General features: G+C 45.9%; 2 protein-coding genes across 2 annotated transcripts in view; both read right to left on the reverse strand.

Moving 5' to 3' along the window:
* Window positions 1–994: 994 nt before the first annotated feature.
* Window positions 995–7,267, reverse strand: ZFP36L2 (ZFP36 ring finger protein like 2). The gene is made up of 2 exons (XM_082306145.1): window positions 7,001–7,267; window positions 995–6,390 (listed from the first exon to the last, which is right to left on the reverse strand). The coding sequence occupies exons 1-2, from the start codon at window positions 7,049–7,051 to the stop codon at window positions 4,960–4,962; spliced, it is 1,482 nt and encodes a 493-aa protein (XP_082162271.1). The 5' UTR covers window positions 7,052–7,267; the 3' UTR covers window positions 995–4,959.
* Window positions 7,268–11,662: 4,395 nt separating this feature from the next.
* The window catches only part of THADA (THADA armadillo repeat containing), a gene marked incomplete at its 5' end in the record, with an annotated part of 164,022 nt that continues 148,230 nt past the window's right edge, over window positions 11,663–27,454 (reverse strand). The window contains 2 exons of the mRNA XM_082305213.1: window positions 11,663–12,197; window positions 13,380–13,546. Coding sequence (XP_082161339.1) covers window positions 11,859–12,197; window positions 13,380–13,546 — 506 coding nt within the window. The 3' untranslated portion in view covers window positions 11,663–11,858. The remainder of the gene's footprint in view (window positions 12,198–13,379; window positions 13,547–27,454) is intronic.

Genomic DNA, 27,454 nt, shown 5'->3' on the forward strand with positions numbered 1-27,454 from the left:
TGTCAGATGCACCCTTTTTAAAAAAAAAAAAAAAATCCAAGCTGCACATCTAATGATGGGGTGGGATGGGATGGGGGCAGAAAAACAGGAGGAGGGCAATAATTTCTTTTTTTAAAGTAAGAGTTGCATCGGACATTTAAATGGTATTCTGGAAAAGGGCTCATCCCCTGCCTGTGTTTAACCACTGAGGTACTGGTTTGCTGCGTTCTGCATTCAGCAATACAGCAGAGAGAGGAGCCGGCAGCCTACCAGCTCCTCCAGTGGGGATGTGCCCTCTTCCACAAGTGACACAGGCTGTGCTGTAATTCCAGCTTCCACGCTTCAACTGGGAGTAAATCTGGGGGTACAGTGAAATCAGCTCACGCTTCAACCGTGATGCACTAAGCGAAGAACAGCATTCCTCTGCTTCGTGGTGCACTGCTGGGAGTATTTTCGGTGGCGTGCAATCCTTTCAGCTTTGTGCTGAATCGGGTTTAATTTTTGTATTAACTTGGGTCAGGCAGCAAGCCCGAAAGCCCAGAGAAAGCAAAAGCACCGGAGTTACAGCACACCCCGCTCTACGTGAAGAAGGCAAACTGAGAAAACCTGAACAAACAAAAAGCCCCCAAGAAACCGAGAGGACTAGGCAGTAAAAATCAAAACTGCTGATCTGATACATTTGAAACCCCCCCCAACGATCATACCAAGCCACATTAAATCAATGCCTATTTCAAGATCTATACCATTACACCTATTTCTACAAATTTAAGTCTTTGCTGCAATTTCTTTCAGATTGTCAACTGAAGCAAGCATGCAAGACTCAGTCCTAACCAACAATTAGTAAAAATCCCCATTTTCCAGATCCTCAAAGGCATTTTAAGTGCCCCAGCTACTAAGAGAACTATCACATCTCTAATGGGCAATAGCAGAGACCTTAGAGTTCCTTCTCAACCCAAAGCTCTTGAATAAAAACAATTTATTTTTATGCAAAGTGTATCGATTTATTGCAAGGTATCAGGAAATTTCTGAATGGTCTGACCAGCTTTACATGCTTTGCTGAATTTTGAAATGAAAGCAAGAGAACATTTGCTTAAATCAACAACATAAGTCACCAGTTTAAAGGTTAACACTTGATTGTGCAGCACAAGAAACAGACACTTTATCTTCCCAGTTCAAGGACTTCTGGTTTTCTGAACAGCAGCACGTAACGCTGCAACAGATTGTTTTGCAGCACGCTTTTGCAGAGATACAAACACAACAGGGCGCAGGACGGGCGGCCTCGGAGCATGGCTCGGAGCAGGGCAGAGGGCAGCTCAGGCCCCGCTCTCCCCACGCCCTGGCACGCCACCAGCCCGCCAGGAGACACTCGTGGGCTGCCACCCGTCCCGTCCTGGCAGCCTTTGCAACACACAAAACGCCAGCGTTGACACCAGCGCCGCTGTGTTTCACGCGGGGCAGCTGCTGTAAAGCTTCCAGGGCTCTTCTTCCAGCCAGGAGACACCAAAGCCAACCCCGGCACCCTCACCGAGATCCCGTTCAACCAACAGAAAACCGCAGGGAAGATGAAAGTACTGCGCTGATGGAGTACAGCTGTCCTAGATAAGTGAAATACAGCAATAAATAAGGCCCTTATCTACTGTGGCAAGAAAAAGGCAGGCTCAGGGGAAGAGGTGGGCAAAGGAGACAAGCGAAAAACATACCTAGGGAAGGAAGAAAATCTGAAACTAAATGAGACATGCACTCCTAATTAACACAGTTTTAGTTTGACAATTAATTTCAAAATCCCAAAAGTGAGTTAAGACATCAGCTTAGACACCGGTCAAACCAACAGCTACTCTCCGTCCCTGCAAAATACTGGAGAACTCCTCCTCCTCGCAGCCATGGTACCCGCACCAGGGATGCCCGGGGAAGGACCCAGCGGTGCTGGGTGCCAGCCTGCAGGCCGTGCCGAAAAGACGTTTCTTCAGAAAGGAGTTTGGGAATCGAAGGGAGCAATTCTGAGCCAAAACGTCAGACCGATCCATAAAAAAAGGATGATTGCTGTAGCTGGACTGTGTTGTCATACATTGCTTACGTTTGTTTTAATTTTAAACTGAGAGTCAGTCCAAGGTTTGTTACACAAACATATGGCACCAGGATTACATTCTACCTCATATTTATAGAAAGTACTGTGGCGGTCCAGGCAGCGCAGAGATGCCATAATGTTAACAACATTTATTATTAGTATGACAAAAGAACAAAAATAAGCTGGTAGAAATCATGACTTAAAGTTGAAGGGATTGACTGGAATAAGGGACCGAACCATGGAGTTATTAGCTAAGAAAATTCCTCCAGCACTAACGAACACAGGGTCCCCAGGCTGCCGAGTATTTTGTTATATAAATATACCCTCAGAAAGGTAATTTGTTTAAAACCCAAGTCCTGAAAACTGATTAACACGTTTAATGCTAGCCTGACTAACACCGATATGCCCTTGGCTGGGCGACGGGAGCGTTGAGGCAGAAGTCCGCATTCCTGCGAGTGAAGGGGAACAAAGCTTTTGGGACAAAGGCTAAACCTTAATTATGCCTTTTTATTGCCCAAACTGCCATTTCCTCCCTACCCCAAACCAGCCAGGAAGGCTCATGGCACGCTCACACATCCCCAAAAGCGATGCGATTGATAAATGCCATTACTAGATTTTTTCCACTCCAGCTGTTAAGCTACCAGCAGAAAAGGTTTGATCCTTCACCCTCTTTTGAGGAAGGCAAAAAAAAAAAAAAAAAAAAAATTTTTTTTAAAAGGCAGCAGGATACAGTACACCACTAACTCTAATACTCCCGAACCTTCTGGAAGCGTTTATTAGCTTTGGCCACCGACCAGTGATTGCTGCAGGAGTGGACTGGAGCTGCGGTGCAAACTGGTTAATCTGTAGCTAGACATATTTGTGACTGGGGGGGCGGTGGTGGTGTTCAGCAAGAAATACTCCCCGCCTGGCAGACAGGGCTTCAACAGTCTGAAGGGCTACTTTTCCTTTTTTGTTTTGTTGGGTTTGTTTGGTTGTTGGTTTTTTTTTTTTTTCCAAAAAAATTTTATTGGGAGAACTACAAAACATTTACAGTACAAAGTTTACAGTCTCACACAATTTGTAGTGAACTGACTCCCGAAAAATATATTACAACTCAAGTTGACTTATCTTTTAGTTACATTCAAAACATACTTCTGTTAAAGTAGTCCAAAAGAGTACATAGTGCTCAATCTGTACCTATGTACAAACAAAACTAAGCTACTGCTCATTCATCCACCGTCCAGGAAAGTTTTGGAAAACTCCCGACTTTCTACATAAGGAAAAAAAAAATTACAAGTTTTGGAATTCAATTAAACAAGATATGTTCATGTACTGTATAAAGTTTCAGATCCAAAGATGGCCTCCATTCTTATAAAACAAGAGAGTGGCGAAATTTTGCTGTAGTTAAAACCCATCCCTACATTCAAATTATCTCAAGCATTAAGAAAAATACTTATTTGGTTGAGAGAGATTTAAGGCAAGCATGGACCCTCAAGAAGGCACTGTGAGACATAATACTGGGACCCCCAATTATTGCTACATACTTTGAGACGATATCACAGTGTGATTGGTGGAGAGTTAGGCAACAAAAATACTTTTTGGTTACTTTAAACAAGTCTGAATTAGATTTGCCACTTTGAAGTCTGATTGCTAAGTCAGTCTTTTTTTTTTTTTTCTTTTTTTCTTTTTTTCTCTCGTTTGTTTTTTCAACTCGGACGGGCTACAACCATTTACATTCTAAAAAAACCCATAGAAATTCCTCAAACTACTTCCACAGCATCGAGACCGATTTCTATAAAGAAACCATGCAATCTTTCAGATTTACGTAAACAAGGAAAGAAATTAATGAAATAAATATTACATACAATCTCTTAAATTAAGAATTTTACTCATTTACAATAAAATAACCAAGTGAAGTTACAAAAAGGCATATATTACTGTGAAAAGAACACACTCCACATTTCGCCGATTAATAATGGCAATCATAATTTAAACATAATAAAAGAATATATATCTATTGCTTTTCATCATACCCGATAAATACAGTATGAACAAATTACCAATGTATACTTTTCACAAGATAATAAATAAGTTAAATAGTTTCATATTGAGTTGTGTGCAGTGACTCATTCATGCAATCAACTCAAACAGCTAAAAAAAAATTAAAAAAATCAGCAGTTATTCTCCAACAATTACAAACTAAACTCAGTTGAGTGCTTCCAAATAAAGCAACAACAAAAAAAATTGTTCTAAGCCAAACATCCACTAAGTGGTGGCAATGGAACCAATATTAAACTTTGGAATGAAGGTTTTAGCATTTGTTATAATAATAATATATAGATATATAAAAAAAAAAGAAGGTTGTTATCAAGGCATATTCTTGGCAGGATGTTGGATTTTTCTTTTTTTTTTTTTTTAAAAAAAGCTTATAGGTTTAGTACGTTCTGTGTTTTTATTTGAACTGGATCGAAAGACAAACTAGCTTGTAACTTTTTTTGTGTGTGTCTGAAGGTCTGGAGGAGCTGGGCAGGCAGGACTCGCGCTCCCCGGATTGTTTGTTGCTTTCTGGTGGTGGCTTTTCTAATGCTCTTTCTCGTTTTCTTTTTATTTTTTGAACACAGATGGAATGGCTGCTGCTGGTGCGTATCATAACTTGTCTCCAAAGAACAACAACAACAACGAAAAAAACCCCGAAACAGAAATCCCCTTCTTCCAAGGTCTCTCTATAAAAATAGGTTTGTTCAGTTCGTGTCATTTGCCCTTTTGCAAGATGCTTTTTTTGTTTTTTGTTTTGTTCAGCTCTCGGTGTATATATAGATAGATAGGTATATAAAAACAAAAAAAAAAACAAAAAAAAAAAAAAGAAGAAGAAGGAGAAGAGAAGGATTCACTTTCTTCGCTGGCTAACTTACTTGCTCGGCAGCCCGGCCGCCCTAGTCGTCGGAGATGGAGAGGCGGCTGAAGATGGGCAGGCGGCGGCCCGAGTCCAGGCTGGGCGACTCGGAGCCGCTGAGGGAGCCGGAGCTGAGGGAGCCGCTCAGGTAGCTCTCCCGGTCGGAGAGGGAGTCCGGGGGGCTGGGCGGCGCGTCGAAGACGGGCGACTCGGAGAGGCGGCGGAGGGGCTGGAAGCTGAAGGGCGGCGAGGCGGGGGGCGGCGGGCAGCCCCCGCCGGGCGGCGGCGGCGGCTGCTGCTGGCAGCGGTAGTAGGCGGCGGCGGCGGCAGCGGCCGCGGCGGCGGCGGCGAAGTTCTGGGTGTGGAGGGCGAGCGGGGCGATCAGGCTGCCCAGCTCCTGGCCCGAGAAGGCGAAGGCGTTGTTGGCGCAGGGCGGCGAGAGCAGCTCCTCGCAGTAGGAGGCGGAGGCGGGCGGCGGCGGCGTGCGCGACCCGCCGGGGCTCTCCAGCAGGGCGGCGTCCAGGCGGCCGCCGGGCGGCGGCGGCGGCGGGGCGGCGCTGTGGGGGTGCGGGTGGTGGTGGTGGTGGTGGTGGTGGGCGGAGAAGCCGGAGAAGCTCAGGCTGTGGTGCAGCTTGGGCCGCTCGCCGCCCCGCGGGTGCCCGAAGCCGCCGCCCCCGCCGCCGCCGCCCAGCGGGTGGTCGCGGGGGGCGAAGGCGCGGAGGTCGCCGGTGCTGCCGGCGGGGTGCGGCGGCGGGTGGTGCGGGTGGTGGTGCGGCCCCGCCGCGGCGGCGGCGGCGGAGGGGGGGGCGGCCGTGCCCCCGCCGGGCGCCGGGCGGCGCTCGTCGGCGTTGTGGATGAAGTGGCAGCGCGGGCCGTAGGGGCAGAAGCCGATGGTGTGGAAGGTGCGGCAGAGCTCGGTCTTGTACTTGGGGTGGCGGGTGAGGCTGCGCAGCTCGTGGAAGCCGTGGGCGAACTGGCACTTCTCGCCGTACTTGCAGGCGCCGCTCTCCTCGAAGGGGCGGCACAGCTCCGTCTTGTAGCGCGTCGAGTTGATGGGGGCCCCGCCGCCGCCGCCGGAGCCGCCCCCCTTGCCGGCCGCCGCCGCCGCCTGCTGCTGCTGCTGGAGCTGCTGCATGAGGTGCTGGCTGCGCTCGCCGTTCTCGCTGAAGGAGCGGTCCCGGAACTTGTTCTCCTTGTTGAGCAGGGCCGTGGGGCTGCTGCTGCCGCCTCCGCCGGAGCCCGTCTCCTTCAGGCTGCCGAACGAGGAGGAGGAGGAGGAGGAGGAGGTGGTGGAGGAAGAGCTGGAGCCGGTGGGGCTGGGGAACTTGGAGCCGCCGGCCAGCGCCGGCAGGTTGCTGGTCGAGTGCCGCCGCAGGAAGCCCGGCGCGAAGCTGGAGCTGGGGGGGGTCACCGGGGTCCCCACGGCCTTCTTGTCCAGCATGCTGCTGAGGTTGGTCAGGGACTTCTCCGTCTGCCGGGGCGGGGGGAGGGGAGGGAGGGAGGAAGGGAGGGAGGGGGGAGACAGGGAGCGGGAGAGAGAGAGGGGGTTGCAGGGTGACCGCCAGCCCGCCGCCACGGCCCCCGCGGCCGCCCTGCGCCCCCGCCGCGGCACCGCCGGGCTCGGAGCGGGGGCCGCGCCGCCCGGCCGGCCCCGAGGGCGGCTCCGCTGCAAGCGCCGGCGTGCCGGGCCGAGCGGGGCAGCGCGGGGGCGAAGCCCCCGTACGGGCTTCGCTGCGTGCGCAACTTTTCACAAAGTTCCTCTCGGCAGCGCAAGACTTGCGGGCGAGCGCCTGCAGCGCGGCTCGGCGCCTCGACAACTTGAGAGAGCGCCCGCCCCGCACGCCGCCGCGGCGGGGGCGCGGCGCGCCTCTCCGGGGCCCGCCGCCGCGCAGCGGGACCCGCGCTGCCGCGCCCCGGCCAGCTGTCAGGCGGCGGCCCGCCCGCCGAGCCAGCCGCGGGCCTCCCGCCCCGCCGGGAGCCGGCCCCCGGCCCCCGCGGCCCGCAGCGCCCTCCTGCAAACCGCGGGGCCGGCCCGGCGCCGGCAGCCCGGGGCGCGCCTGGGGAACCACGCTCCTCCCTACCTTGCACAAGAAGTCAATGTCGTAGAAGGCAGATAAAAGTGTCGTCGACATTTCTAGATCCTGTAATGGTCGGAAATACAGGAAGGACCGAAAGATCCCGCTCTCCTCGGAGGGTTTGGAAAAGCCACGACTAGATAGGAGGGGGCCGTTTGCTTGAGATCCGAAATGGTCCCGTCTCCTTCCCGGCGGGACGGCGGGTGCCGGGCCGAGGCGGCGACGGCGGCTGCACAGCAGCGGGCGGACTGCGGGAACTCCGCGGCGCCCCGCGCCGCCCCCATATAAACGCCGCCGCCGCGGCCCGCGGGGGCGGCGCCCGGCTCCGACCGCCCCGCGCCGCCCCGCCCCGCCCCGCGCCCGGCCGGGTCGCCCCGCGCGCTGCAGAGGCCCGGCAGCGGCGGCCGCGCCGCCAGCGCGCGGTGCCCCCGAGCCGGCTGCGCCCGCAGCGGGGGCGGCGCGGGGCAGGGGCCGCTCCCGGCGCGGAACCGGCCGAGGCGGAGCAGCCGGGCGCCGTGCGGGCTCGCGTCGTCCGTCCGTCCGTCCGTCCGCCCCCCCCCCCCCGCCAAGCGCCCTCCTTCGCCCCCTCTCCAAGCACCCGGCGGCCCCGGGGCTGCTGCGGCCGCCAGCCCCCGGTCAGCGGGCCGGGCACGGCCCGCGCAGCCGCCAGCGGCCTCCCCGGGCGGGCGGCGGCGGGTGCGCGGGGCCGTGGGAGCGGCGCGGCGGGGCCGGGGGCGCCCCTGCCTCCCGCCCCGCCGAAAATAAACTTTTGCCACGTAATTGGTTTGAAACAAAGGTCGGGCCCGCGCTGCCCCGGTGCGACCGGCGGGACGGCGGCTGGGCGCCCCGCCGCTTCTGCCCTCTTTTGGGGAGTTCGGGGTGGTGGGGGTTGGTGTTTTTTTTTTTTCTTTTCGTTTCGTTTTGTTTTTCTTTCTGTTTGGAGTTCAGGAGAGGTTGGCGCGCAGGCGAGGCGGCGTTAACCCCGCAGCGGCCGGGCCGGGAGGCGCCCCGCAGCCGCCCCCGCTCCCCGCCGCCCCGCCTCGCCCCCCGCCGCGGCCCGGCGGCCGCCGAGGTCTTGTGACCCGCCGGGCTGCGCCAGCCTCCCCGCCCGCCCAGCCCCGCCGCCGCCCCGGGAGCCCTCCCGCCGGGCCGGGGGCGAGGGCAGCGGCCGGTGCCCGGGGCCGGGCGCCTTCCCCGGGGCCGGAGCCGCCGCGCAGAGCTCCCCCGGCCGCCGCACCCCCGGGCCGGGAAGGCTGCGCAAACGCGACGTGGGAAAGGCGGCGGAGGCAGCGGCTGCGCACCCCCCGTCCCTTCCCGCGTTTGCTCAGCCCGGCACAAATGGGAAGGGGGAAAATGGACGGGCGCGTAAAGTTTTATTGCTGCTAAAGCCAGGCGAGGCGTTTGATCCTCTTTAGCTTCCGAGCCGGGACGTCAGGCCCTGGAAATCCAAGGGTGCAAATCTGACCACGTCAGCAGGAGCCCTGCGCTTTGAAAACACATTTGCAAAGGAAAGCAACTTCGGGGGGGGAGGTTATTAGCGCACTTCGCGTCGGGTTTTCACACTCGGCTCCCCCTCCGCCATGCGGCTCAGGCTCCCATTTGGTTCCTCCTCCCCCGAGGCGGGAGGCGGCAGGCGGGACCCGCGGGGGGCAGCCCGCACCCGGCTGCGGCGGGGGGGCGCCGGGAGCTCCGCTGCGCCGCCGGGCCGGGCCCGTCAGCCCTCACCCGCGGAGGAACAAGCCTGGCCTGCGGCATTAGGCCCGGGCTCAGCAACAGAGATCGAAAAAACGCCCGGGAAAGAGGAGTTGCGGGGGGATCAAAAGCCCGAACCTCGCTCCTGCCCGCACCCCGGCACCCCCGGGCGAGCCCCCGCCCTGGCAGCGCCGCAGCCGGCCCCGCGCCCCGCCCCGGCCCGGCCCCTCCCTGCCTCCCTCCGGCCGCCGGCCGGGGATCTGCCACCCCCTAGCGCCCGCCCCGCTGCCCCCCGGCGTCCCAAACGACGTTGAAATTCCTCCCCCCTCCCCCGCCCCCGCCCCGGGCCGGCGCGGAGGGGGGGACGCCGGGGAGCCGCAGGGAGGCGGCTGCGCGCCCTGGCGCGCACCCGTCACCGTGCATCGTTCCCATCGCCGCCTCCCGGGCCTGCTGGGATGCGCTTGCGGACTGACCCGAGATCAAACTCTTCCTCCTCCCAAACCTCTCTGGGGTGAAAACATCACCGTCAGAGCAGATCCTGCCCGCTCCTGAACCGAGTAAACAGTTGATGATGATCATCAGGCAAGGAGCAAATGTGTCACCGTCATTTGGAGGAATGCTTTGATAAACTGGCTTTGATCAAACACATGGCAGAGCAATACGCCGGTATAAGATATTGCTAACCCTCTTCGGCAATTGCTGCTTAGGGTTTAAAGGTTCTTGATTGAGTAGTTATATAGTAACTCAAGCCCCCAGCAGTGTGTGGTGAAATGTGTGTACGCTGATATAATTTTTTTTATTTGCTCCCTATAAACTAAGGTGGGATGACAGTTGCATTTTAAAACCACGATAAAGACGACCGAGTTTTCGAGCTATCTGGTTTACCGATTAACCGAGTCCCCAAGGCTTCACAAAGTTACCTAAGCTTTATGGTCACTGTGGATCTACTACTATGCCGTTGCCTGTCTGCATTGATCTATTTGTTGATATTGAATACGTATGCATATGCATTTTAAATTCTACGCAATTAAAAAAAATGCCCATGTTACTAGGTAGTCTTATGCTAACCACTGACATGAGCAAGGTCACACTACCGTACTGTAATTTTGATACTATACAAAGTTCTGTTTGTTTTCCACTATAAAAGCTGTTGCTACACTAGTTCAAAAATGTTGGAAAGGTGTGGCAAAACCAGCAGCTGTTAATTAATTGTACAGGTCTTGACTATTTTTAAGAGTGGCTTCCAGACATAATCTGAGCTGTTCTTTCCCCAAGAGCTCAAAACAGATGCAAACAAATTAATTTTTAGCCCAACTCACGGTGCGGCTTGTTAAGCTGGGCAGCGTGCATTCTGTGAAGCCTCTTTTCATCTCAGATTCCAACATTTCCCGTTTGCCTATTGAAGTCTCAAGTTTCATTGTAAATCACTTCTATAAGTAACCCCAAATCCTGGAAACTTAGAGACGCTATTTAAACTTTTGTTCCTAAATTCTCTTTTTTTGAGTAGCGATTTCGTCCTGTGCAGTTTTCAGATGTCCACTAAACCTAATGCGGAAGCTTACCTTGATTTACAGCGGATTCTATTTAAACTCAAGAAGCGGGAAGCAGTCGGCTAGCAGCCACCGCAGCACCCGGCTACCGCGAGCGGCGCGGGCCCGCGCCTTGCCCTGGCAGGGCTAAGCCAGAGCCTGGCGAGGTTAAGCCAGAGCCTGGCAGGGCTAAGCCTGGGCCTGGCGAGGCTAAGCCAGGGCCTGGCAGGGCTAAGCCAGGGCCTGGCACTACGGGGGCCTGCGCCCGCCCTGGCCGCGCGGCGGCGTACGGCGGTGCTGCAGCGCCACCTGCTGGGCGCGCGGCGCAAGACGCAGAGCTCGGGCCGCGGCACGGGCCGCAGCAGCGCTGCTCATTACCTCTATCATCATCATCATCATCATCATCATCATCATCATCATCATCATCATCGAGATTTAAGACTGAACCGTGCTACTGTACAATTAGGTGAAGAGACGGAAAGCAAACAGCCGTTTATGGGACAGGTCACGCTTGCAGGGAGGCTGAAATAACGGCGCGTACCGACGTCCGTCGCTGGCTCGGCTGCGCCCAGCTCCGCTGGCGCCAGCCGTAACGTCACAGCCCTGGGCTGAAGGAACAGAACGTACCCTTTTTAAATAAATATTTATTTTCGATGTCTCATTTTCATATTGAAACCCAATTTCAGTTCCCAGAAAAACACATTTGCAAAGCATGGCAAACGTTTTTGTGTCTCGGGCAGCGACGCTGTTGAGCACTCGGTGTGTGCCCGCAGCCGCCTCACCCGAGCGCCGGCGACAGCATCTCCCGCGAGCAAGCGCTGCAGCGCAACACCACCTCTGGTACCCTTCTGGGGGCCTGACTCTAGGTAGGACCTTACTTCCCAAGACTGCTTGCAGAGCAAGGTGTTTTGAAGTAAAGATGAAACCGTTACGCTCGCCAACAGAGCAGCTGCTTTGTTTCGAATGCAGCGGTCTTCATTTTAGAGCAATTTTATAAAAGTAGTTATTTGATTTACAGGAAAAAGAGGCATGCGGAACTCTAACTAATGCTTCCACACACAAAACAAGGTTACTACCAAAGTGAGAATCCTTGCCTTCCTCCAGAGGAAAATGCAGTAAAATTTAAAATGTAGTCTAAAAATTATCATGGACAAAGAAGCCAAGGTTTGTTTCTTTTCTTTTAGAAACACTTAATAAAAAATACCATATTAATGTAATAATTACCATTCTACATCTTGAAAGGAGAAAAAAAAAAATCAACTTTTCCTTGGTATTAAAATACAAGAGGTAAAAATGTGGGATAAAACATAACACAACTACAGGTGGCCTGCACCTGGATGAATGGAAAATATTAGGTTTAGCTGCTTTACTTCCTACAGTAGCTATAATAAACCATGCTCAGCTGAATGAAATTAGCAAATGCATTTAAAAGGAACAGTCTCCCACAGCACATTTGACAAAAAAAAAAAAAAAAAAAAATCAGTGGACTCATATATAAAAAATGTGGGTTTAGCCTGAATACTGAAAAGGTTGTTGCAGGTTTACCAGAGTCATTACAGCAATCCCTTATTCCTTGAACATCATCAGCATTGTCTCCCTATCCATCCAGTAACATACGCGCCTGGGGATGAACTTTTAGTAATTTACTTTTCCAGATTTTCATTTTTGCAAGTATCATCAGACTGCAGCAGATTTAATATTTTAAGGCAGACTGATACTCTCTCGTTTTGAATAGCCAATCTTGTGAATTCTGCAGTTTTGGAAAATTCTGGAGTTGGAGGTAGCGCTCTAAGGTGATGTCCAACGAGCTGGGCTTGGTCCAGTGCTATTCTTGATAGTCGATTAAGTTCTCCGTCATCTGGTAAAGTTAGATGAGTCACTGATATAAGCTGTAAAAGGTGCTTACTAAGTTGTCTGACATGAGTCAACTTCTCTGCCCAAAAATTGACTTCCCCTTTATCAAACAGGTAATCATCTTCTTCCTTAACAAAAAGAAAAACAACAGTGATTAGAAAATGACTTCTGGTCTTGATAATAATGAGACAATTATAGAAGATATGAAGGAAAATATATAGAGAAATCATGACAATAGAGGCTGTTACAGAACAGCTGCTTTATATTAAAAAAGGTAAAAATTCACGTGCATCATTTTTCAAAGGTTTGAGAAAACGCAGTAAAAAAGGTTCCTACTTTGCCGAAGAAATTTTACCTTCAAAAATCAGGCAGTTATGGTATAACTCTTGGGAAACAGTGGAAGTAAATAGTAATCCTAATCCTTAACATGTGCTTACCTTCCCCTGTGAAACTTCCTTGTATTTCACAGAGACCTCTCTGTAACCAGTATGGTAATTTGCTATATCATGGAGCTTTTTGAGTGGATTAAATGAAAAAGGAAAATTGTATCAGTCCATGAAACATCAGAAAGGCATACCTAAGCACAGGCTTAAGAGAAGTTTCATAATGTATTTCATGGGTCATATTAATTGTCAACAAACTTCTCAAAGATGTAGCTGCTCCTGCTCCTTCCGGTTTACCTTCCAGCATTATTTTGATTTTTACAGTCTTCTCAAGACAAAGAGAGCAGAGTGTATTACACAGCATTAGGTTTTAGAGAACCAGCGTGGCAAAGTTTTTCTTTATGTAAATAATCCCTCTGAAGACAACTACTGATGTGAGCGAGGCCGTTTCGTGTGCTATACAGGACCAGTCATATGGAAGGTGGCACAGTTACCAAATATTTAAATGACATCTCTGGAAAAGCCAGCAGTTGGGAGAATGCTGTGCTTGAATGTCACATGTGCCCGGCACCCACAGCAGCAGTTTAAATTCAAGGCAAGCCATCATCTGCAATGATACTGAATGCAATTAGTTACAGCCTCAAAATGTTTCAGTCAACAATGACTTGTTAAGTAACTCTTGATTTATTTCAATGTTTGCTTACTGGCCTCTTTAATTTTATGCTGATATTGCCAGGAAACAGACATCAAACTCTATTCTAAATACTGTCCATGTGAGGTTTTTTTTTTTTTTAAATTGTAATTCAATTAATACCGGAGTAGTGATCATCAGACTTCATCAGATGAGATATTTCATTCTATTCCTACCACAAGACTGCAGAAACGCGGTGATCCCAACATGAGGTAGCAACTGGTTGTTACAATTACCGGGGCTGAAGTCTCTGAGTCTCTTTCCAGATCGCTGTCTCCCAGCAGCCACTCCAGCAGGATGGGTACGCCGGCACGGATCTCCCCCCACCGCTGCAGCAGCTCGCACAGTATGCCAAACGCTAAATCCAAGGCCATCGGAGCATTCACTATCCTAAGTGCAAACTCTGTTGAGAGAAAATATGCATAACAACATATAGCAAGACCGCAAACATTTTCAAGTAAAATCAGCACAAAAATTATTTCTTGAAAACAGATGCTGAATTTACACAAACACATTTAGAATGATGAGTTTTACTGCAAATAAGTTAGATGCATGTTTACTTCTGTGCCACTTGGGGCCTTTTTTCAATTCCAAAATAATACATGAAGCAACTGAAAATGCTGATGCTTAATATTTTTTTCCTGCCCATGTAGTGACATTCATTAATTTGGGCTTAAATATACAAAGATGTCTGTTAGAAACGCCTCCAGAGACGGTCCTGACACTATTACGTGGTGACTATTTTTGCAAAACTGCAGCTATGCCTTAGATCTGATTTGATGTTTCACTGGAACTCCAAACCTACAGCACACTGTATGTTCTGAAAGGGCTGGGACATAAAATGCATTTTTATTTGGTGTGCAATCTCTTTATATATAATAAGATATACATATATATATACACACACACATACACATATGTAAGAGAGATCAAGCATGCGAGACATGCTTAGAGAAGATGTTAAAGACGGAAAGGCAGACACTATTTACAATACCATCACAGAGCTATATTTATACAGGTTTTGCTATCATGCCAGCACGGTACACAAAGCCATCCTCCACACCATATTTCTTCCCTAAACTTCCCCACTGCTCTCCTTTGGGCAGATGCTGTTTTCACCGTGTGGTTCCTAGGGCTGCCCTCAATAATGGAGTACGTAAAAATGCCAGAAGCCCTGTTTGCATGAGAACACCAACAACTGCCTGCACAGGTACGAATTTCACCACTGGTAACAGTAATGCATTTTTTCTTTTTTTAATGGGGATGTGGGATGAGGACTGGAGGAGGAGAGCTAATGAACGAGCCCTTGTAAAATCCCTCGTACTGTAAAATGGATTTTGGTAAAAATCATCCTTGTCCATAGTCACCAGCAAATGAACAACTGTTCACTGAATGGTCTGTCTTCTAAGTAGTGATATCGTAAGGACATGTCATTTTTGAAGGCTGTCTCTTGCGAGCAGACAATAGAGCAGAGTCAGAATTATTTGGTAAAAATCCATACGGACATGGAAGGCAGACCTTACTTTTTGTGTCTGAGCGTATTTAAGCGTTTCTCACGAAGGAAAATGATTATTGACATGAAAGAGGCATAGCAGTGCAGCCGAGACCTGTCCTTCACAACCCACGCTCAGAGCTGCAGCAGGGACCTCTATTCTGGAACGCCTCGGGAGGCCTCAGGCCAGCTGCGGGTTTTCCAGAGTACGCTGGCACAGCAGGGAAATGTCCAGTAAAACACCAGCACTAGGCAAATACGCGTGCGAACGAATAAGGAAGCGCAGGAAAGGGCAAAACAGACGGACTGAAAGATGGGTACATGGTATTTGACAGACCAGGCAACGTACCGAGGACATTGGGAAGGATGAATTAGTATTTGAGACCATGAGAACAAAGGCCCATAATAAGGGAGGGAGGGAAGGAGAAAGAACAGATGGTCCCTTCTTGATCTTGGAGTTAGATGAGGGTAAATGGAAATCTCCTTGAACAGGCAACAGGAAGGCAGGCAGTCAATCTCTTGGTGACACTAATAATGTTACATACGCAGTTTGTTTCTGCTAGACAGTAAAATCAAATGTTCAAATCTGTTTTCTTCATGTCAGGACTCATCATGTATCAGGACATCCCTCAGCTTCGTCCGTGAGGGAGAGCTTGCAGGGGTGCAGTGTGACGTTCCCACACTATTTATTTTAGGTATTGGGTTTTTTAGGTATTGTTTTTGCTGACATTTCTTTCCAGGACTTTTTTTTTTTTTTTTTTTTTTTTTAACTTGGCTTCTCTGTTGCTGTGCCCTACTTAGTCTCAGTCTGATGCTCTAAAGAATGGGTACAATGGTTGTCCTCTCTGTTTTGATTTGCTTAGGCTCAGGTGAAAACACAGTTTCATTCAAGTGCCATGGGGACCTCAGAAGTACTGGGAATCCTTAGAGCTGGAAGATTGGAGATGAAAACAGTGTGGAGTTCTGAGCCTGAAACAAACATCCCAGTTATGAACACTTATAAAACGCAACATTTTAAACCCAGCTCTTTTGAATTCTGTTGATCCTTCAGAGTTTTATGGATGATTACTGAAGGCCTAAGATTGTCAATATTTATATAACGTCTCTTTCTTGTGTCACTTTATTTGTATTTGAATATTTAGCACATTAAGTGATGCTGGGAGCTAAAACCCAAACATGTTATTTCCCACTGCTGTCACCCTGAAGTTCGCCGTTGCTTCAGAGGACCGTTTATAGATACAACTGCAGATATCTAAAATACCTGCCATTTTCTGGGGCCTTCTTTCCCTTTTAAGATTTAGACTCCTTAAGTATAAATATGGTGATGCTCTTTTTGTGAATGAGAACACTGGACCACTGAGAAACGCACCAAAACATATATTGGGGCCTCTAATTCTATTATTACATGAGCATGCTGAAAACTACCAAGAGGTAGCAAAACAAGTAATGCTGAGGTACTGCTTAGACCGAACTTGCTTGCTAGCAATTTTTCAACAGCATGACACAGAAGAAAAGGCAGTTTTGTGGTCGCATAGCACGGCAATCTTGTAAGGAATCCTTGTATCACAACAAAGGAAATGGTAAGGTGGTTTTGGTCGTGTGTGTCCCCCGTCCCGTCCCCCTGCCCCCCCCCCCCCCCCCCCCCCCCCGAAAAGAAAAAAAATTACAAGAAAAACATATAAAGGAGGTCTAACACACAGGAAAAACATGAAGACCCTGAACACAGTACTGACCAAAAGATGCCAACCACCCTTCTGTGAACTGCAAAGACCATTTAACTGATCAACCAAACTCATGCATCAGTTCCGATGTTGAGACCGGAGGAAAACAAAGCAACATCACTTTGATAATGCTGAAACTTAGGCTTCAAAAATCTGGGTAAGAGCCTGCCTACCTTGGGTTTTGTGCTAGAGTAGCTAGCACAGCGGCCTCCTGGTACTTGAGGTGTTGACAGATTCAACAACAGATCAAACTGGCAGACGAATTTTCGCTCCCACCTGCCCATCCCATCCCTCTAGTGCAGAGCATCAGGAATGGCTCCATGGTTTCTGAATCGCTTCCTCAGCTGCCGTTACTTATAGAGCACACTGATGTTAACTGACTTTGATACCAGTTCACACAAATTTGATGCTAGAATAGTTCAAGATCAGATTTGGGGACTACCATTGCCACAAGGACAACAAAGAGATGGAGCAAGTATCCAGAAAAGGTATATCAACACCCTAAGCTCGGAGTGCTGAAGTAATACAGATAAATAACAGCAAGCAAAGTTACACACATACCCATAATTTAATAGGTAAAAAACGCGTTCAGAGAGGAAAATGTTCTATTGCTTTGATGACCCCCAGCTCTAAAGGTAACAGCAATGGATGCTGTAAGCATGTACAGAATCTTTTAAGATACTCACAAAAGGGGTATGTCTTCTAAAAATAAACGTACGTGTCTTCACTGACGTATTAACTGTTCACAAGAACTGCTCCTCACATCATTATTTGCCTGCAAAACAGGGCTGATTTTCAAGAAGCCACATATTACACATGATGCTGTGTTCATGACTCATGCTATGACTTCAGAAAGTGGTCTGAGCAAGCTGGAAGTTCACCAGGGGCAAAAAGGGCAGGTGGCTCTCCTCTCCCCGCAGCCCCCTCGGGCCATGGGCTCCTGATGCTTACTTCCAGCCAGCTCAGGTACTCTCTGCTGATCACCTGGTAAATTAATGCTCAGAATAGCAGAATACGAATTTGGCACGCAACTGGGTGTGTGGGTTCTTCTGCTCAGCTGGCAGGCTGGGCTGGTTACCCTGCAGTCAGAACTGGTACAGCTGGGAGCCGGGGTAAGGAAGATCACGAGGCAGCGGGGGCAAGGAAAGAGGCCAAAGGGAGAGCAAGACCTCCCCATTCAGCAAGCTGTTAGCTCAGGCCAGCTATAACCCAAAACTTCCCCATCAGTCATGTAAGCAAAACACTAACAGAGATGATTCAAATGACTGCCTATTTATAGCCTTTCATAATGTAAGTAACTATTTAAAGTAACCGAATTAAAAATTTCAAATGACAGATTTCCAGAAGTCGCTCACAGCTGAGTACTGCCACAGGAACTAAACCAGCAGAAATCGAACCTAAAGACACAGCTATTACCAAACACTGAAAACACAGCAGTGCTCCTACCACAACAGTTCTACAGGCTATCAAGATGGTGTTAAAATTATCAGTTTTCTAAATTCTAAAACATGTATATGTTCCAACATGCAAAAGCATCACAAGCAAGATAAGCACCTCGCTAAATAAGCCACTACAGGGGCTGAAATACAAAAAAATTCTCTATGCCTTTAACAAGTACTTACAAGCAGAAGAATTAATACTCCTCCTTGAAATGAAAAACAAAAGATAAGAATCAGGTACTACATGTTTTTTTCATTTTGAGGAAGTGAATTTTCATAAAGGGAAAGGGGTTAAGTACTGCTGTGTTTTAGTCTTTGTGAATCCACCCACATAAAAATTAGACCTCCCACATACACATTCACATACTCCAAAAGCTTTGATCATGCCAGATGTAAGTATTTCTTCTAGTAGCCTATTACGTGTCCTCCAACTATACAATTGTTCTCTCTTAAAGCCTCAGTGATATTAATGGGGAACCGAAACGATGTTTTGAGAGCGTATACACAGATTTTAAGGACAACCATGATAAAATATAAGCAAAATAGAAAAGCAGAACATATTCCTTGCCTAACAAAGCATTTTGTAATTGGTTTTATACTGGAAATGGTTAACTGAAGTTAATTTTAGATCAAAGAGCAATGCAATTTTTGTAAATGTATACTGTGTTCAGAACAAACATAAAGAGAAGTAAAACTGCAAAGAAGCTTAGTGTAACGGCCCTGAGAGAAAGCCTCACACAGAAGCGTACCAACAGCAAGGATGTTTGCAAGGAAAACACACAGGGTAAGTTCTTCAACTGGAATTACAGAAAGTATTTTAGGTAGACCAGGTATCCTGTAAGTTGGTAAAATATTTTTTACTTTTTTGCACAAAGTGCTGCCTACCTAGGTATAAACATGACTATATCACTATCAATACAGTACCTCATAACGCCCTGCTAAAATAAAGTAGTATTCTTGCTTCAGAGACAGGCACACACATTTAAATCAACAAAGCTCACTGAAGGATTGCTTGACAAAACTGGAGATTTATCTCAGGTTGTCTGATACATCAGAAGATGATGAACATCAAGCAAGAGATCAGGTTCCCGTCCAAATGATGGCAGATCCAGCGTCACAGTCACGAATACCTGCAATATTCGATGTGCAAATGGAAGATTTCACCTACTGAGTCACTAATCACTTTTTGTTGCATTGAAGGTTTTCTTCTTTTGTTGTTACGTAATAACCAAGTCTGCCCCTATTCATGACATAGCAAATGTAAGAGAACTGAGTAAGGCGCTGCTGCAGGTATATTTTTTTACTTAAAATACTGTGTTTATGTATGCACAGGCTTCACAAAACTTAAAAGCCTTCAAATTCAAAAAAGAAAAAAATCCCACTGGCCCAACCCAAGAGTTACATAAGCTGGTAAATAAAGTGAGGTTAGAAACTGAATTTCTTATGTTGAAATAACCTGCTTATATGTTCTAGTTTGAGCTAGATGGGAATTGTGCAACTCAGCGGCAAGGCAACACACAGGTGTCTTGCCACCAGAAAAACAACAGGACAGAAGAAAAGCAGTAGATAGAAAGTAAAGGGGTGCTCATACCCACTCAGTCTCCACCCATAATGTTACAATGCTATCATCCTTCTGGGCACCGAGATTAAAAGAGGACAACTGAAAAGTCAAACAAAATAGAACGCAGAAATGGTAACTGTTGTGTCCAGATAGCTGGCAGATGGCTCTTGCAAGGGTGCTTGTTCATTGCACTGCGTCAATTTAAGTTACAAACATCAAACTTTCCACTTTTTAAAATAACCATTTATGTAAAATCTAATATATAAGCAGATTCCTTTTTATAGTGTTTCATAAAATCAAAGGCGATTAGATCATTTCTATCCTCTCGAGAAATGTCATTCCCTAGATGACGTATAACTACTTCATCTGTTTTCCATTTCCCTGCCTGAGTCTGTTTTATAGCCACGCTTTTTCAGGATGACTTTAAAAAGAGGCCCTTCCTGACATCATGCAACACGATGTCAAAACACAACACTATTACAAAACAAACTAATCAAAACTAATTTCTTAATAGTTGCAGTCTCCCAGTAGAGTGGCAGTGACACCGCTCTCAGCTTTGACTTTGATTATAAACAGATCTGAGTTAATAACATGTCTGATTATGACGGAAACTCACAGCGCAGAACTGAGCAGAAAATTAAAGTTTGTTCTTGAACACAAAAGCACACACATATTCATCATCTTTTCAAGCCCTTTTTTGGAATGTGAGCAGAACAATATTTTTCAGCTTGGTAACCGGACTTTTTTTTTTTTCCTCTTTTTAAATATATGTATGTGCATACATAAGCTTTTCCCATGCAAGCCTTGCCTCCTGTTCTCAAAGGGTTTTATTACAAAACAACCACAGCTCACAGATCTTTCAGAGGAAATGAGCATTTGGACTTTACCACTTGCATTACTGCTTTCACAGAACCTCCCCCCAAAGCCATGTTCTAATTTAAACAGCAGAAAACCAATACCCCCTGCATAAACCCACAGAAATAATGCTTTTCCTTTTGAGAAGGTAAAAAATAGCATTATTCAGCTAATTGTTTAAAACATTGACAATGAGAATGTATGGCTTTTAACTCAAATTACATGTATCTTGGAAAAAGGAAGATAAATACTCACAGTTTCAAAATTAGTATCACTAGAACTAAATATATGACTGAAGACTCTTGTTGTTGGCATGTTCCAGCTAAGGAACTTTTTGCTTAGCACTGATGAATATTACCAAATGTGAATGGGACGTATGTTACCGCTCTGCTGTAGGAACACAGGAGATGAATGTATTTCTGCATGGTAGCTGGGATTTTAGAGTAATATCTGGAGAATGGTGGTGAAAGGTTTGTTATTTAAGGGATAAAGGAATAAAGAAAGAGTGAGTAATCAATATAGAAGACAGTACACAAATTCTTCTCCCCACAATACTTGAAAACCAAAATAATTGGGCAGAACACTCAAATATGTAAAAGCTATTTTTAAAGCAGGAATAGAAAGGCAGGCTTTCCTTCACTGCAGTGGAGGCATAGCCACGACCATCACAGCTTGCATAAGGAGCCTATCAAGATCTGTAAGCTGCTGTCCTGTTTACTCGCTTGCAATTAAAACGCTGATAAGAAAAAACATGTAATAGATTATTCACATGAACACTCCATTTAACATTTACCACTTTCAGACTCCAGCGCTGAGCACATACCATTATTTTTCACATATTCTTTCTTCATTTTCAAAAGTATAACAACTCATAACCTTTATGTAACGGTGCCACTGTGTAATTAATAGAGCTAAATGAAGCGCTGTCAGTAAATAATCAGTAGCCAGTCTTTGATGGATGAGCCGATTCTAATTCAGTCCACTCACTTTCAACTTTAATTAGTGGCATTGTATTCTACAAAGCAAATGGTTCCTTCATCCATGTGATGATCTAATGTTGTGTAAGTGGGCTGAGAACAACTTGTAAGGTGTTGAAATAAATTTGGGAATACAAAGTAAAAAGTCACAGTGATTACACATTCTTATATAATGTAATTCTTTAAAAAGAAATAAGTAATATAAAGTTCCCACTGCAAAAGCCACGGATTTTAACAAGTACCATACACACCAATAAATCTTGCTAAGACAATTATGAGTTTCAATGCTCCTTTTTCTTTAATTAAACCAAGTGATCTGAATTACTGAGTGTATGTTGGTGGAATTTTTTTGCAACACACAAATACATGCATAAAAATGCTATGTCTTTCTACATGAGTACTGATGCAACACTACACTTTTTTTTTTTTTTGGTACTATAACCCTTGTTCTAGATGCATGCTTGTCGCAGCTGGTGACAACTGCTAAGCAAACTCTTCACTTTTGAATTACCGGAATTTAGAGTAATTTTAGATTATTGGAAAATCTTCTAATAAACATAAAAATCTGAACTACTCAAGACCACTTAGGTTACAATATGCTTTGATATTGTTCTGCGTTTTTTCCTGAACGTTAGTTTACATTGGTATGTCTCATCCTTCTTCCACCAGTTCTGCTCTAAAGGGGGGAGGACAATGCAGAGTTGCAGATACCTGCAAGCTGTGGCTATTGAGCCTGTCTGAGTAGAGAAGACACTTGCTAACTTACTACAAAACATCTGATCCAGATGTATGTGTGACTTACTGAATGCAGGTATTTTTGAGCAGAATAGCAAAAAGCAACTCGGGAACCTCGGCAACTCAGTCTTCATATCTGTTCTGATACCTTATAATGAAATAGTATGGGGAGAGGCTGGGTTTAAGATGATTTATATTTCATTTTTATCTTTGTTTCATATTACTTATTAAAAAAGGGTGACATTTGAAATGAAGTGACTACAAAATTGTTCTTATGGAAAGTGCCATAAATCTTTTATATAATAATTTACGTCAAAGGTTCATGATATATTCTCAGCTTCTTCACTGTACAATTCATTAAACCCATCTCAGGACATAAGATCACGAAGTGCAAAACCTCACAGAATCTGTTCACTATACAAACACTTGATGAGAAAAAAAACCCTTGCATCAAAAGCTTCCAATACAGCCCAGATAGACAATGAATGAATAAGACAAAGGGATGAAACTTGTGTGTAAAGAATGACTTACATTATTTTTACCTTTTTGCTGGCATATACATACACAATGCTGTAAAAATATCATTAAGTTTGCAAACACAATGCAGTGTTAGAAACTACCAGAACCACAAAATATTCACACTGCAAATGCATTAGTAACAAATGACTGAGAGTATGTTCTTTCTTCCCCTGTCAAGATCCAAATGCCTTCCAATGCCTGTTGCAAGTTGCTTTTGATGCAGTGTAGTGTATGATCTATTAGTACATGTTTTTTCTGACATTCCGATGAAGAATGTCAGCCTGACTCTCGAGCTGTGGTCTACACAGGCAGGTGGTGCCAAGGACCTCCTGTTCAACAACTCAGTGATCACAGATCACTTAGGGGCGGTTCTCCTGCAGGTGTCTAACAGAGAAATTAAGCACATGTCTCAATCCTGAACGGAACATACCTATCTTGGAAAAATTTTTCAAGAGCATTTTCAATCCATGAGAGAACCATCTGCTCTTCACAATGGGAAAAAGATGCACCAATGATTTCACTTGAGAGTGAGTTGGTTTCTGGACTTCCTTTCAGAAATACTCTGAAGTGAGATGAAGCATACATATTCCTCGCTTCTCTACTACCAAAAGTTTTGGTCAACATAAAGGCTTGCTGATCCTAATCACCCTAGTGTGGCTGAAGCATTTCTACTATCAGGACTCAATGTTTCTTCCCAAGATAACATCCACATTTGACATTAAAGCAAGAAGCTCACCTCCTTTTTCCTTCACGCAGCTCTTGCCTCCTAGGCGACTTCTGGCTTTTGCACCTTTAGTGACCCAGGGTATTTCCCTTTACATGGGTAACTCTACCTCTTTGGAAATCCTCTGGCTTATTTATCTCTCTTACTGAAATACCTGAGGCTCTGGCATTTCCACACAACTGTCATCTAAATGGGAAACAGCTGGGTCAAGACTTGCTAGGAAACTTCTAGCTGTCATCAGGGCATCCTCTACCAGGGTCCAAGGGACTTGGATGGTATGGCTCTATCCCAGACATGTGTGGGGTGGCTACCTGCAACTTCATCTGCATCTTCATCACACACAACACCATTCTGGAGGCTTTGGCATGCTTAGGTGGATCAGTATATCGTAAAATGATTTGTTTGAATTACTTTGAGGCCTTCTTCCAAGTAAATTTATGGGAGCAGTAGGAGCTGCTAAGTCTTGCATGTGATGCGAATATATACACAGACTCTTTGACTGATAAATAGCATTCAATCAGTAATCAGAGTTCTTCAATGGAAAATCTAACATAGATACCAATATACTTGTCTAATACAGATTTTATATTTGTCTCTTCCATTTCCTTCAAAGTCCTTTGAGGAACTGGTTTGTGCCTCTTCAACTGAGAAGGAACGAAGATAGTGCTGTGAGTGCTCTCTCCAATATACCAATGTGCTGAATATAAATGCTCCTTGCACAAGATACCACAAAAGTGAAATTTGTATCTTCATATATCAATGCAGACATGAACTATGCAACACTAGGGACTTCCCAGTCAATGGGAGGAAACCTCTCTTTCTATTCTCTCCACATTTAATACGTGGCTTTGAACCCTTCTTATTCCAAATATTCCAAAATATTCTAAACAGGCAAGGAAGACAGAATGGCTAAGTAACCTGTAACTCTCAGTCATCATCATGATACGGACTGCTTCACAAATCACCTGCATTTATATGATGTCCACAGAAAGAAGAAATGGTACTATCCATTCTGCAGGCAGAGTAGCAGCCATGAAGATTAAGAAATCTGGACTGATTTTAGATATCTGATCTGAGACATTATGACCTGTTTCACTGAGTAGTTGGCATACCTTAATGCTTTAATATTCAAAATGCATTTCACTCTGGCTTCAGCTGTATGTGCTCTGAACTCCTGCAAATCACGCCTCCAAGGTATCTAGCTAAGCACTCAGCAAACTGTGACCTCTTTTCCAAACTCTGGTTGGAGTGACTTGCTTACCTGCACAAAACAGCTCTTTGGGAGAGGCAGGGATAGAATGCAAATCACAAGAGCAACACTAAATGGCTTTGGCATGTCCTTTCTTGCAATCCTGGTCTTACTATCACTTTCAATTTTGCAACCCAAGGAGTACTGTTGGAGATGATTGTTTCCTATATTGTATGCTCCTGATTCATCATCAGAGAAGAATCTGTCTTGTTTATTGAATTATAAAAGAACGACTGTAAAAATACCCAAGCAGTGATAGTGCAGCTAATCCTTGCTTCTTAATACATGCAGCACAACAAGGCTTGAATTAAAGTTGTGCTTCTGCATTTTTGGATACTTGGCCTTGCAATCTTATAAATATTCTTAGCATGGGGAAAGGGTGGAGGGGGAAGATGGCAACATATATGTGTAATTTTCCAAGTTTCAAAAAGAAATCTGTACCTTACCCAAATAACGTGACATCATATTGAAGCTCATGAGTCAGAGAAAGAATGGAGCCACAAGGCTGACCACTCAGGCATCCACCGCTTGAAACTAACAGAATAATAGGAAATGATAGCATCACTGGAGACGGGGAGTATACCCCATAGGACTGTTCCAGTATCTTCTACCTAGCCCCTGTCACCAGACCCCACAGTATCTCAACACAGGTCTAATTATCTTGATGAGTTAAGCTCTGGGTTTGACGCTCAGCCTCCTAACTACCTTCAGTTACACTGTCTCACAAAATGCAGAAAAGTTCCCCTGTTATCTCCTTTGTTAGTTCTGCTTCTTCCCCACATTATTCCTCTTCTGGACCCAGTTCAGGCTCCCTCTTGCCACAACTTTCATCAAAGATCTTTCTCCTCCTTTATGCCCTCCTCTCACATGGGCAAGAGCAAATCTCCTCCCCTAACCAGACTGAGCATCACCTCCCGTTCCCTACCTCTCAGTGGTTCAGCTTGACTCTTTCAGCAGTCCACTGCATTTTTCTGATTTAGCTTTTTTCTCTAACCAGAACTGATGGCTCATTCCTCTGCATTTTGCTGACGACCCGCAGGTATTATTGAAAGCACAGGAGTTTTCATTTCAAGTGCCGAAATGCAGCCTGGCCCAGAGCTGCCACAGCTGCAGCGTCCTTCTGAGGCACAGTGTTCCTGGCATGGAGCATCCTCAGTAGCCCTGCTGGGAACGCAGGTAAGGATTTCAGGAGCAGAAAAATCTAAGCTGCTTAGTGAACACAAAAATCTTCGGAGGTTTTAGCTTTTAGGCTCCTTTCAGTCTCTACTAAATATAAAGTATAGCATTTTATAGTCCTATTTCTCAGCCAAATTTGTACATATTTTACAAAAAATATCTTGCTCCAAAGCATACATGTATAACAGCATTCAAAGAAAAGGCCTTCAATTTTTTTCATAGCCTGTGTAAAGACAGCCATTTTCCCCTAGTTTCCTACGTAGAATCATGTCTACTGTAATAAAAACAAATAATTAAAGTAAAAAAAAAAAACAACTCACAGTATGGAAAAATCTCAGTACCAACTAGTAAGGATTAACACAAGTAGCTGAAAAACAGGATTTTCTAATGAAAAGTGTTAGGCAACCCTAACAACAGACCATCAACCCTCCTTATAAAAATCTACTGTTCACACAATTAATTTAATTTACAAAACAAATTATAAAGGGAAGATGGAGACAGAAAAGCAGAAGGCAGTAAGTTTACAGAAGTCAATTCAAGGTCTGTTGAAAAGGTGCAAGAAACGCAGAGAATGAAGTGGAAGGGCAGGTAGAGATGAAGGGAGCACTCAGTGCACAGAAAAGAATAACAGCTCTGGTATATTTTACTTGATCAGACTGGCAATCTACAAGAATAAACAACATCAAAGGGATTTTTGTCCCCTTTTTTAAGAAAATAAGGAAATCAGCAGGCATGCTTCTGTGTACGTGTTTCCCACCACAACTTCTGAACCAGCTGTACAATTTCAATCCAGTCTGACAAACAGGATAAGGGAATCCAAAATATTAAGTCTTGTTTCTATGAAACTAGCCAGCTGGGTAAAGAGACAAGACCCTATTACTGTCTCGCCTAGTGGAAGGCTGAAACTTCAGTCATCAGAGATGAGAAAATCTACTTATCTGCAAAACAAATCCATGAAAAAACCAAGCTCCCTTCATTTCACTGCTCAAGGAACTTTCTTCCTTTTCTTTTTCTTTTCTTTTAAATATATAATGCCATTTACAGTTACACTCCACACTGGCATACGTCTTTAACATAGACATATATGTCTTTAACATAAAGACTCTTTCTGTCTTTAATATCTTATTTTTCAATCAGCATGTTTCAAATGAGTTTGCTTCAGGAAAGGCCATATTCTACTTCACCCTGCCATGGATGGCACTAGTTGAGCCTCCACCACTAATCGTGAGATTCTCATAAAATCTTCTGATTTGGAGTATTTACCTTTACTCTCTGACTGCCTTCACAGTGCCACAGAGATAATCATGCCAAAAATTAAAACACATTGCAAAAGAAGGCAGCTAACAAGAAGGGGCTGCCTGTATTGCCTCTACTACTTCTGTGAATTTGAAATTAAACCACTAATGTGTTCTACAGATGTGCAGAGAACAGAATTCAGTTTGTGTATATATGTGTATATATAAGTACTATTTCACCCTGAGATCCCTTTATCCCTAGGCTCTCCATACACCCCACTGTATTTGCACTCCAAGGTCTGCCCCAACCTTGCATTAGGGGAGCGTGAAGTCATTTGCTCCAGAGAATCAAGTCCTCTCTACTTTGGAATACAACCTGAGAGACCGTTTCCCATCTCAGTAGGATCTTGCCTAATTAAACTAATCTACGCAACACACATTGCTTTAGAATAAGGAAATCAATACTGGGAACATCTTTTCTGAAAGACCCTTGACTTGTTCATTAACACAAGTTTATTTGATCCTGCTGCTACTAGCCTTCAGAGAACATGAGACATACCAGTTTTCATACCAGTTTTCCTGATGTTTCTGAGAGGCGATGGTGATGGAATATGGGATGCTAGTATAC

This window comes from Platalea leucorodia, assembly GCF_965183815.1.
Source record: "Platalea leucorodia genome assembly, chromosome: 3".
Lineage (NCBI taxonomy): Eukaryota > Metazoa > Chordata > Aves > Pelecaniformes > Threskiornithidae > Platalea > Platalea leucorodia.

What these genes read in the sequence shown, in the direction of transcription:
- ZFP36L2 (XM_082306145.1), bottom strand. Translation starts at nt 7,051, where the DNA reads ATGTCGACGACACTTTTATCTGCCTTCTACGACATTGACTTCTTGTGC. An exon ending in ACATTGACTTCTTGTGCAAG is followed by an intron (nt 6,391 to 7,000) that starts GTAGGGAGGAGC and finishes CCGCCCCGGCAG; the next exon opens with ACGGAGAAGTCCCTGACCAA.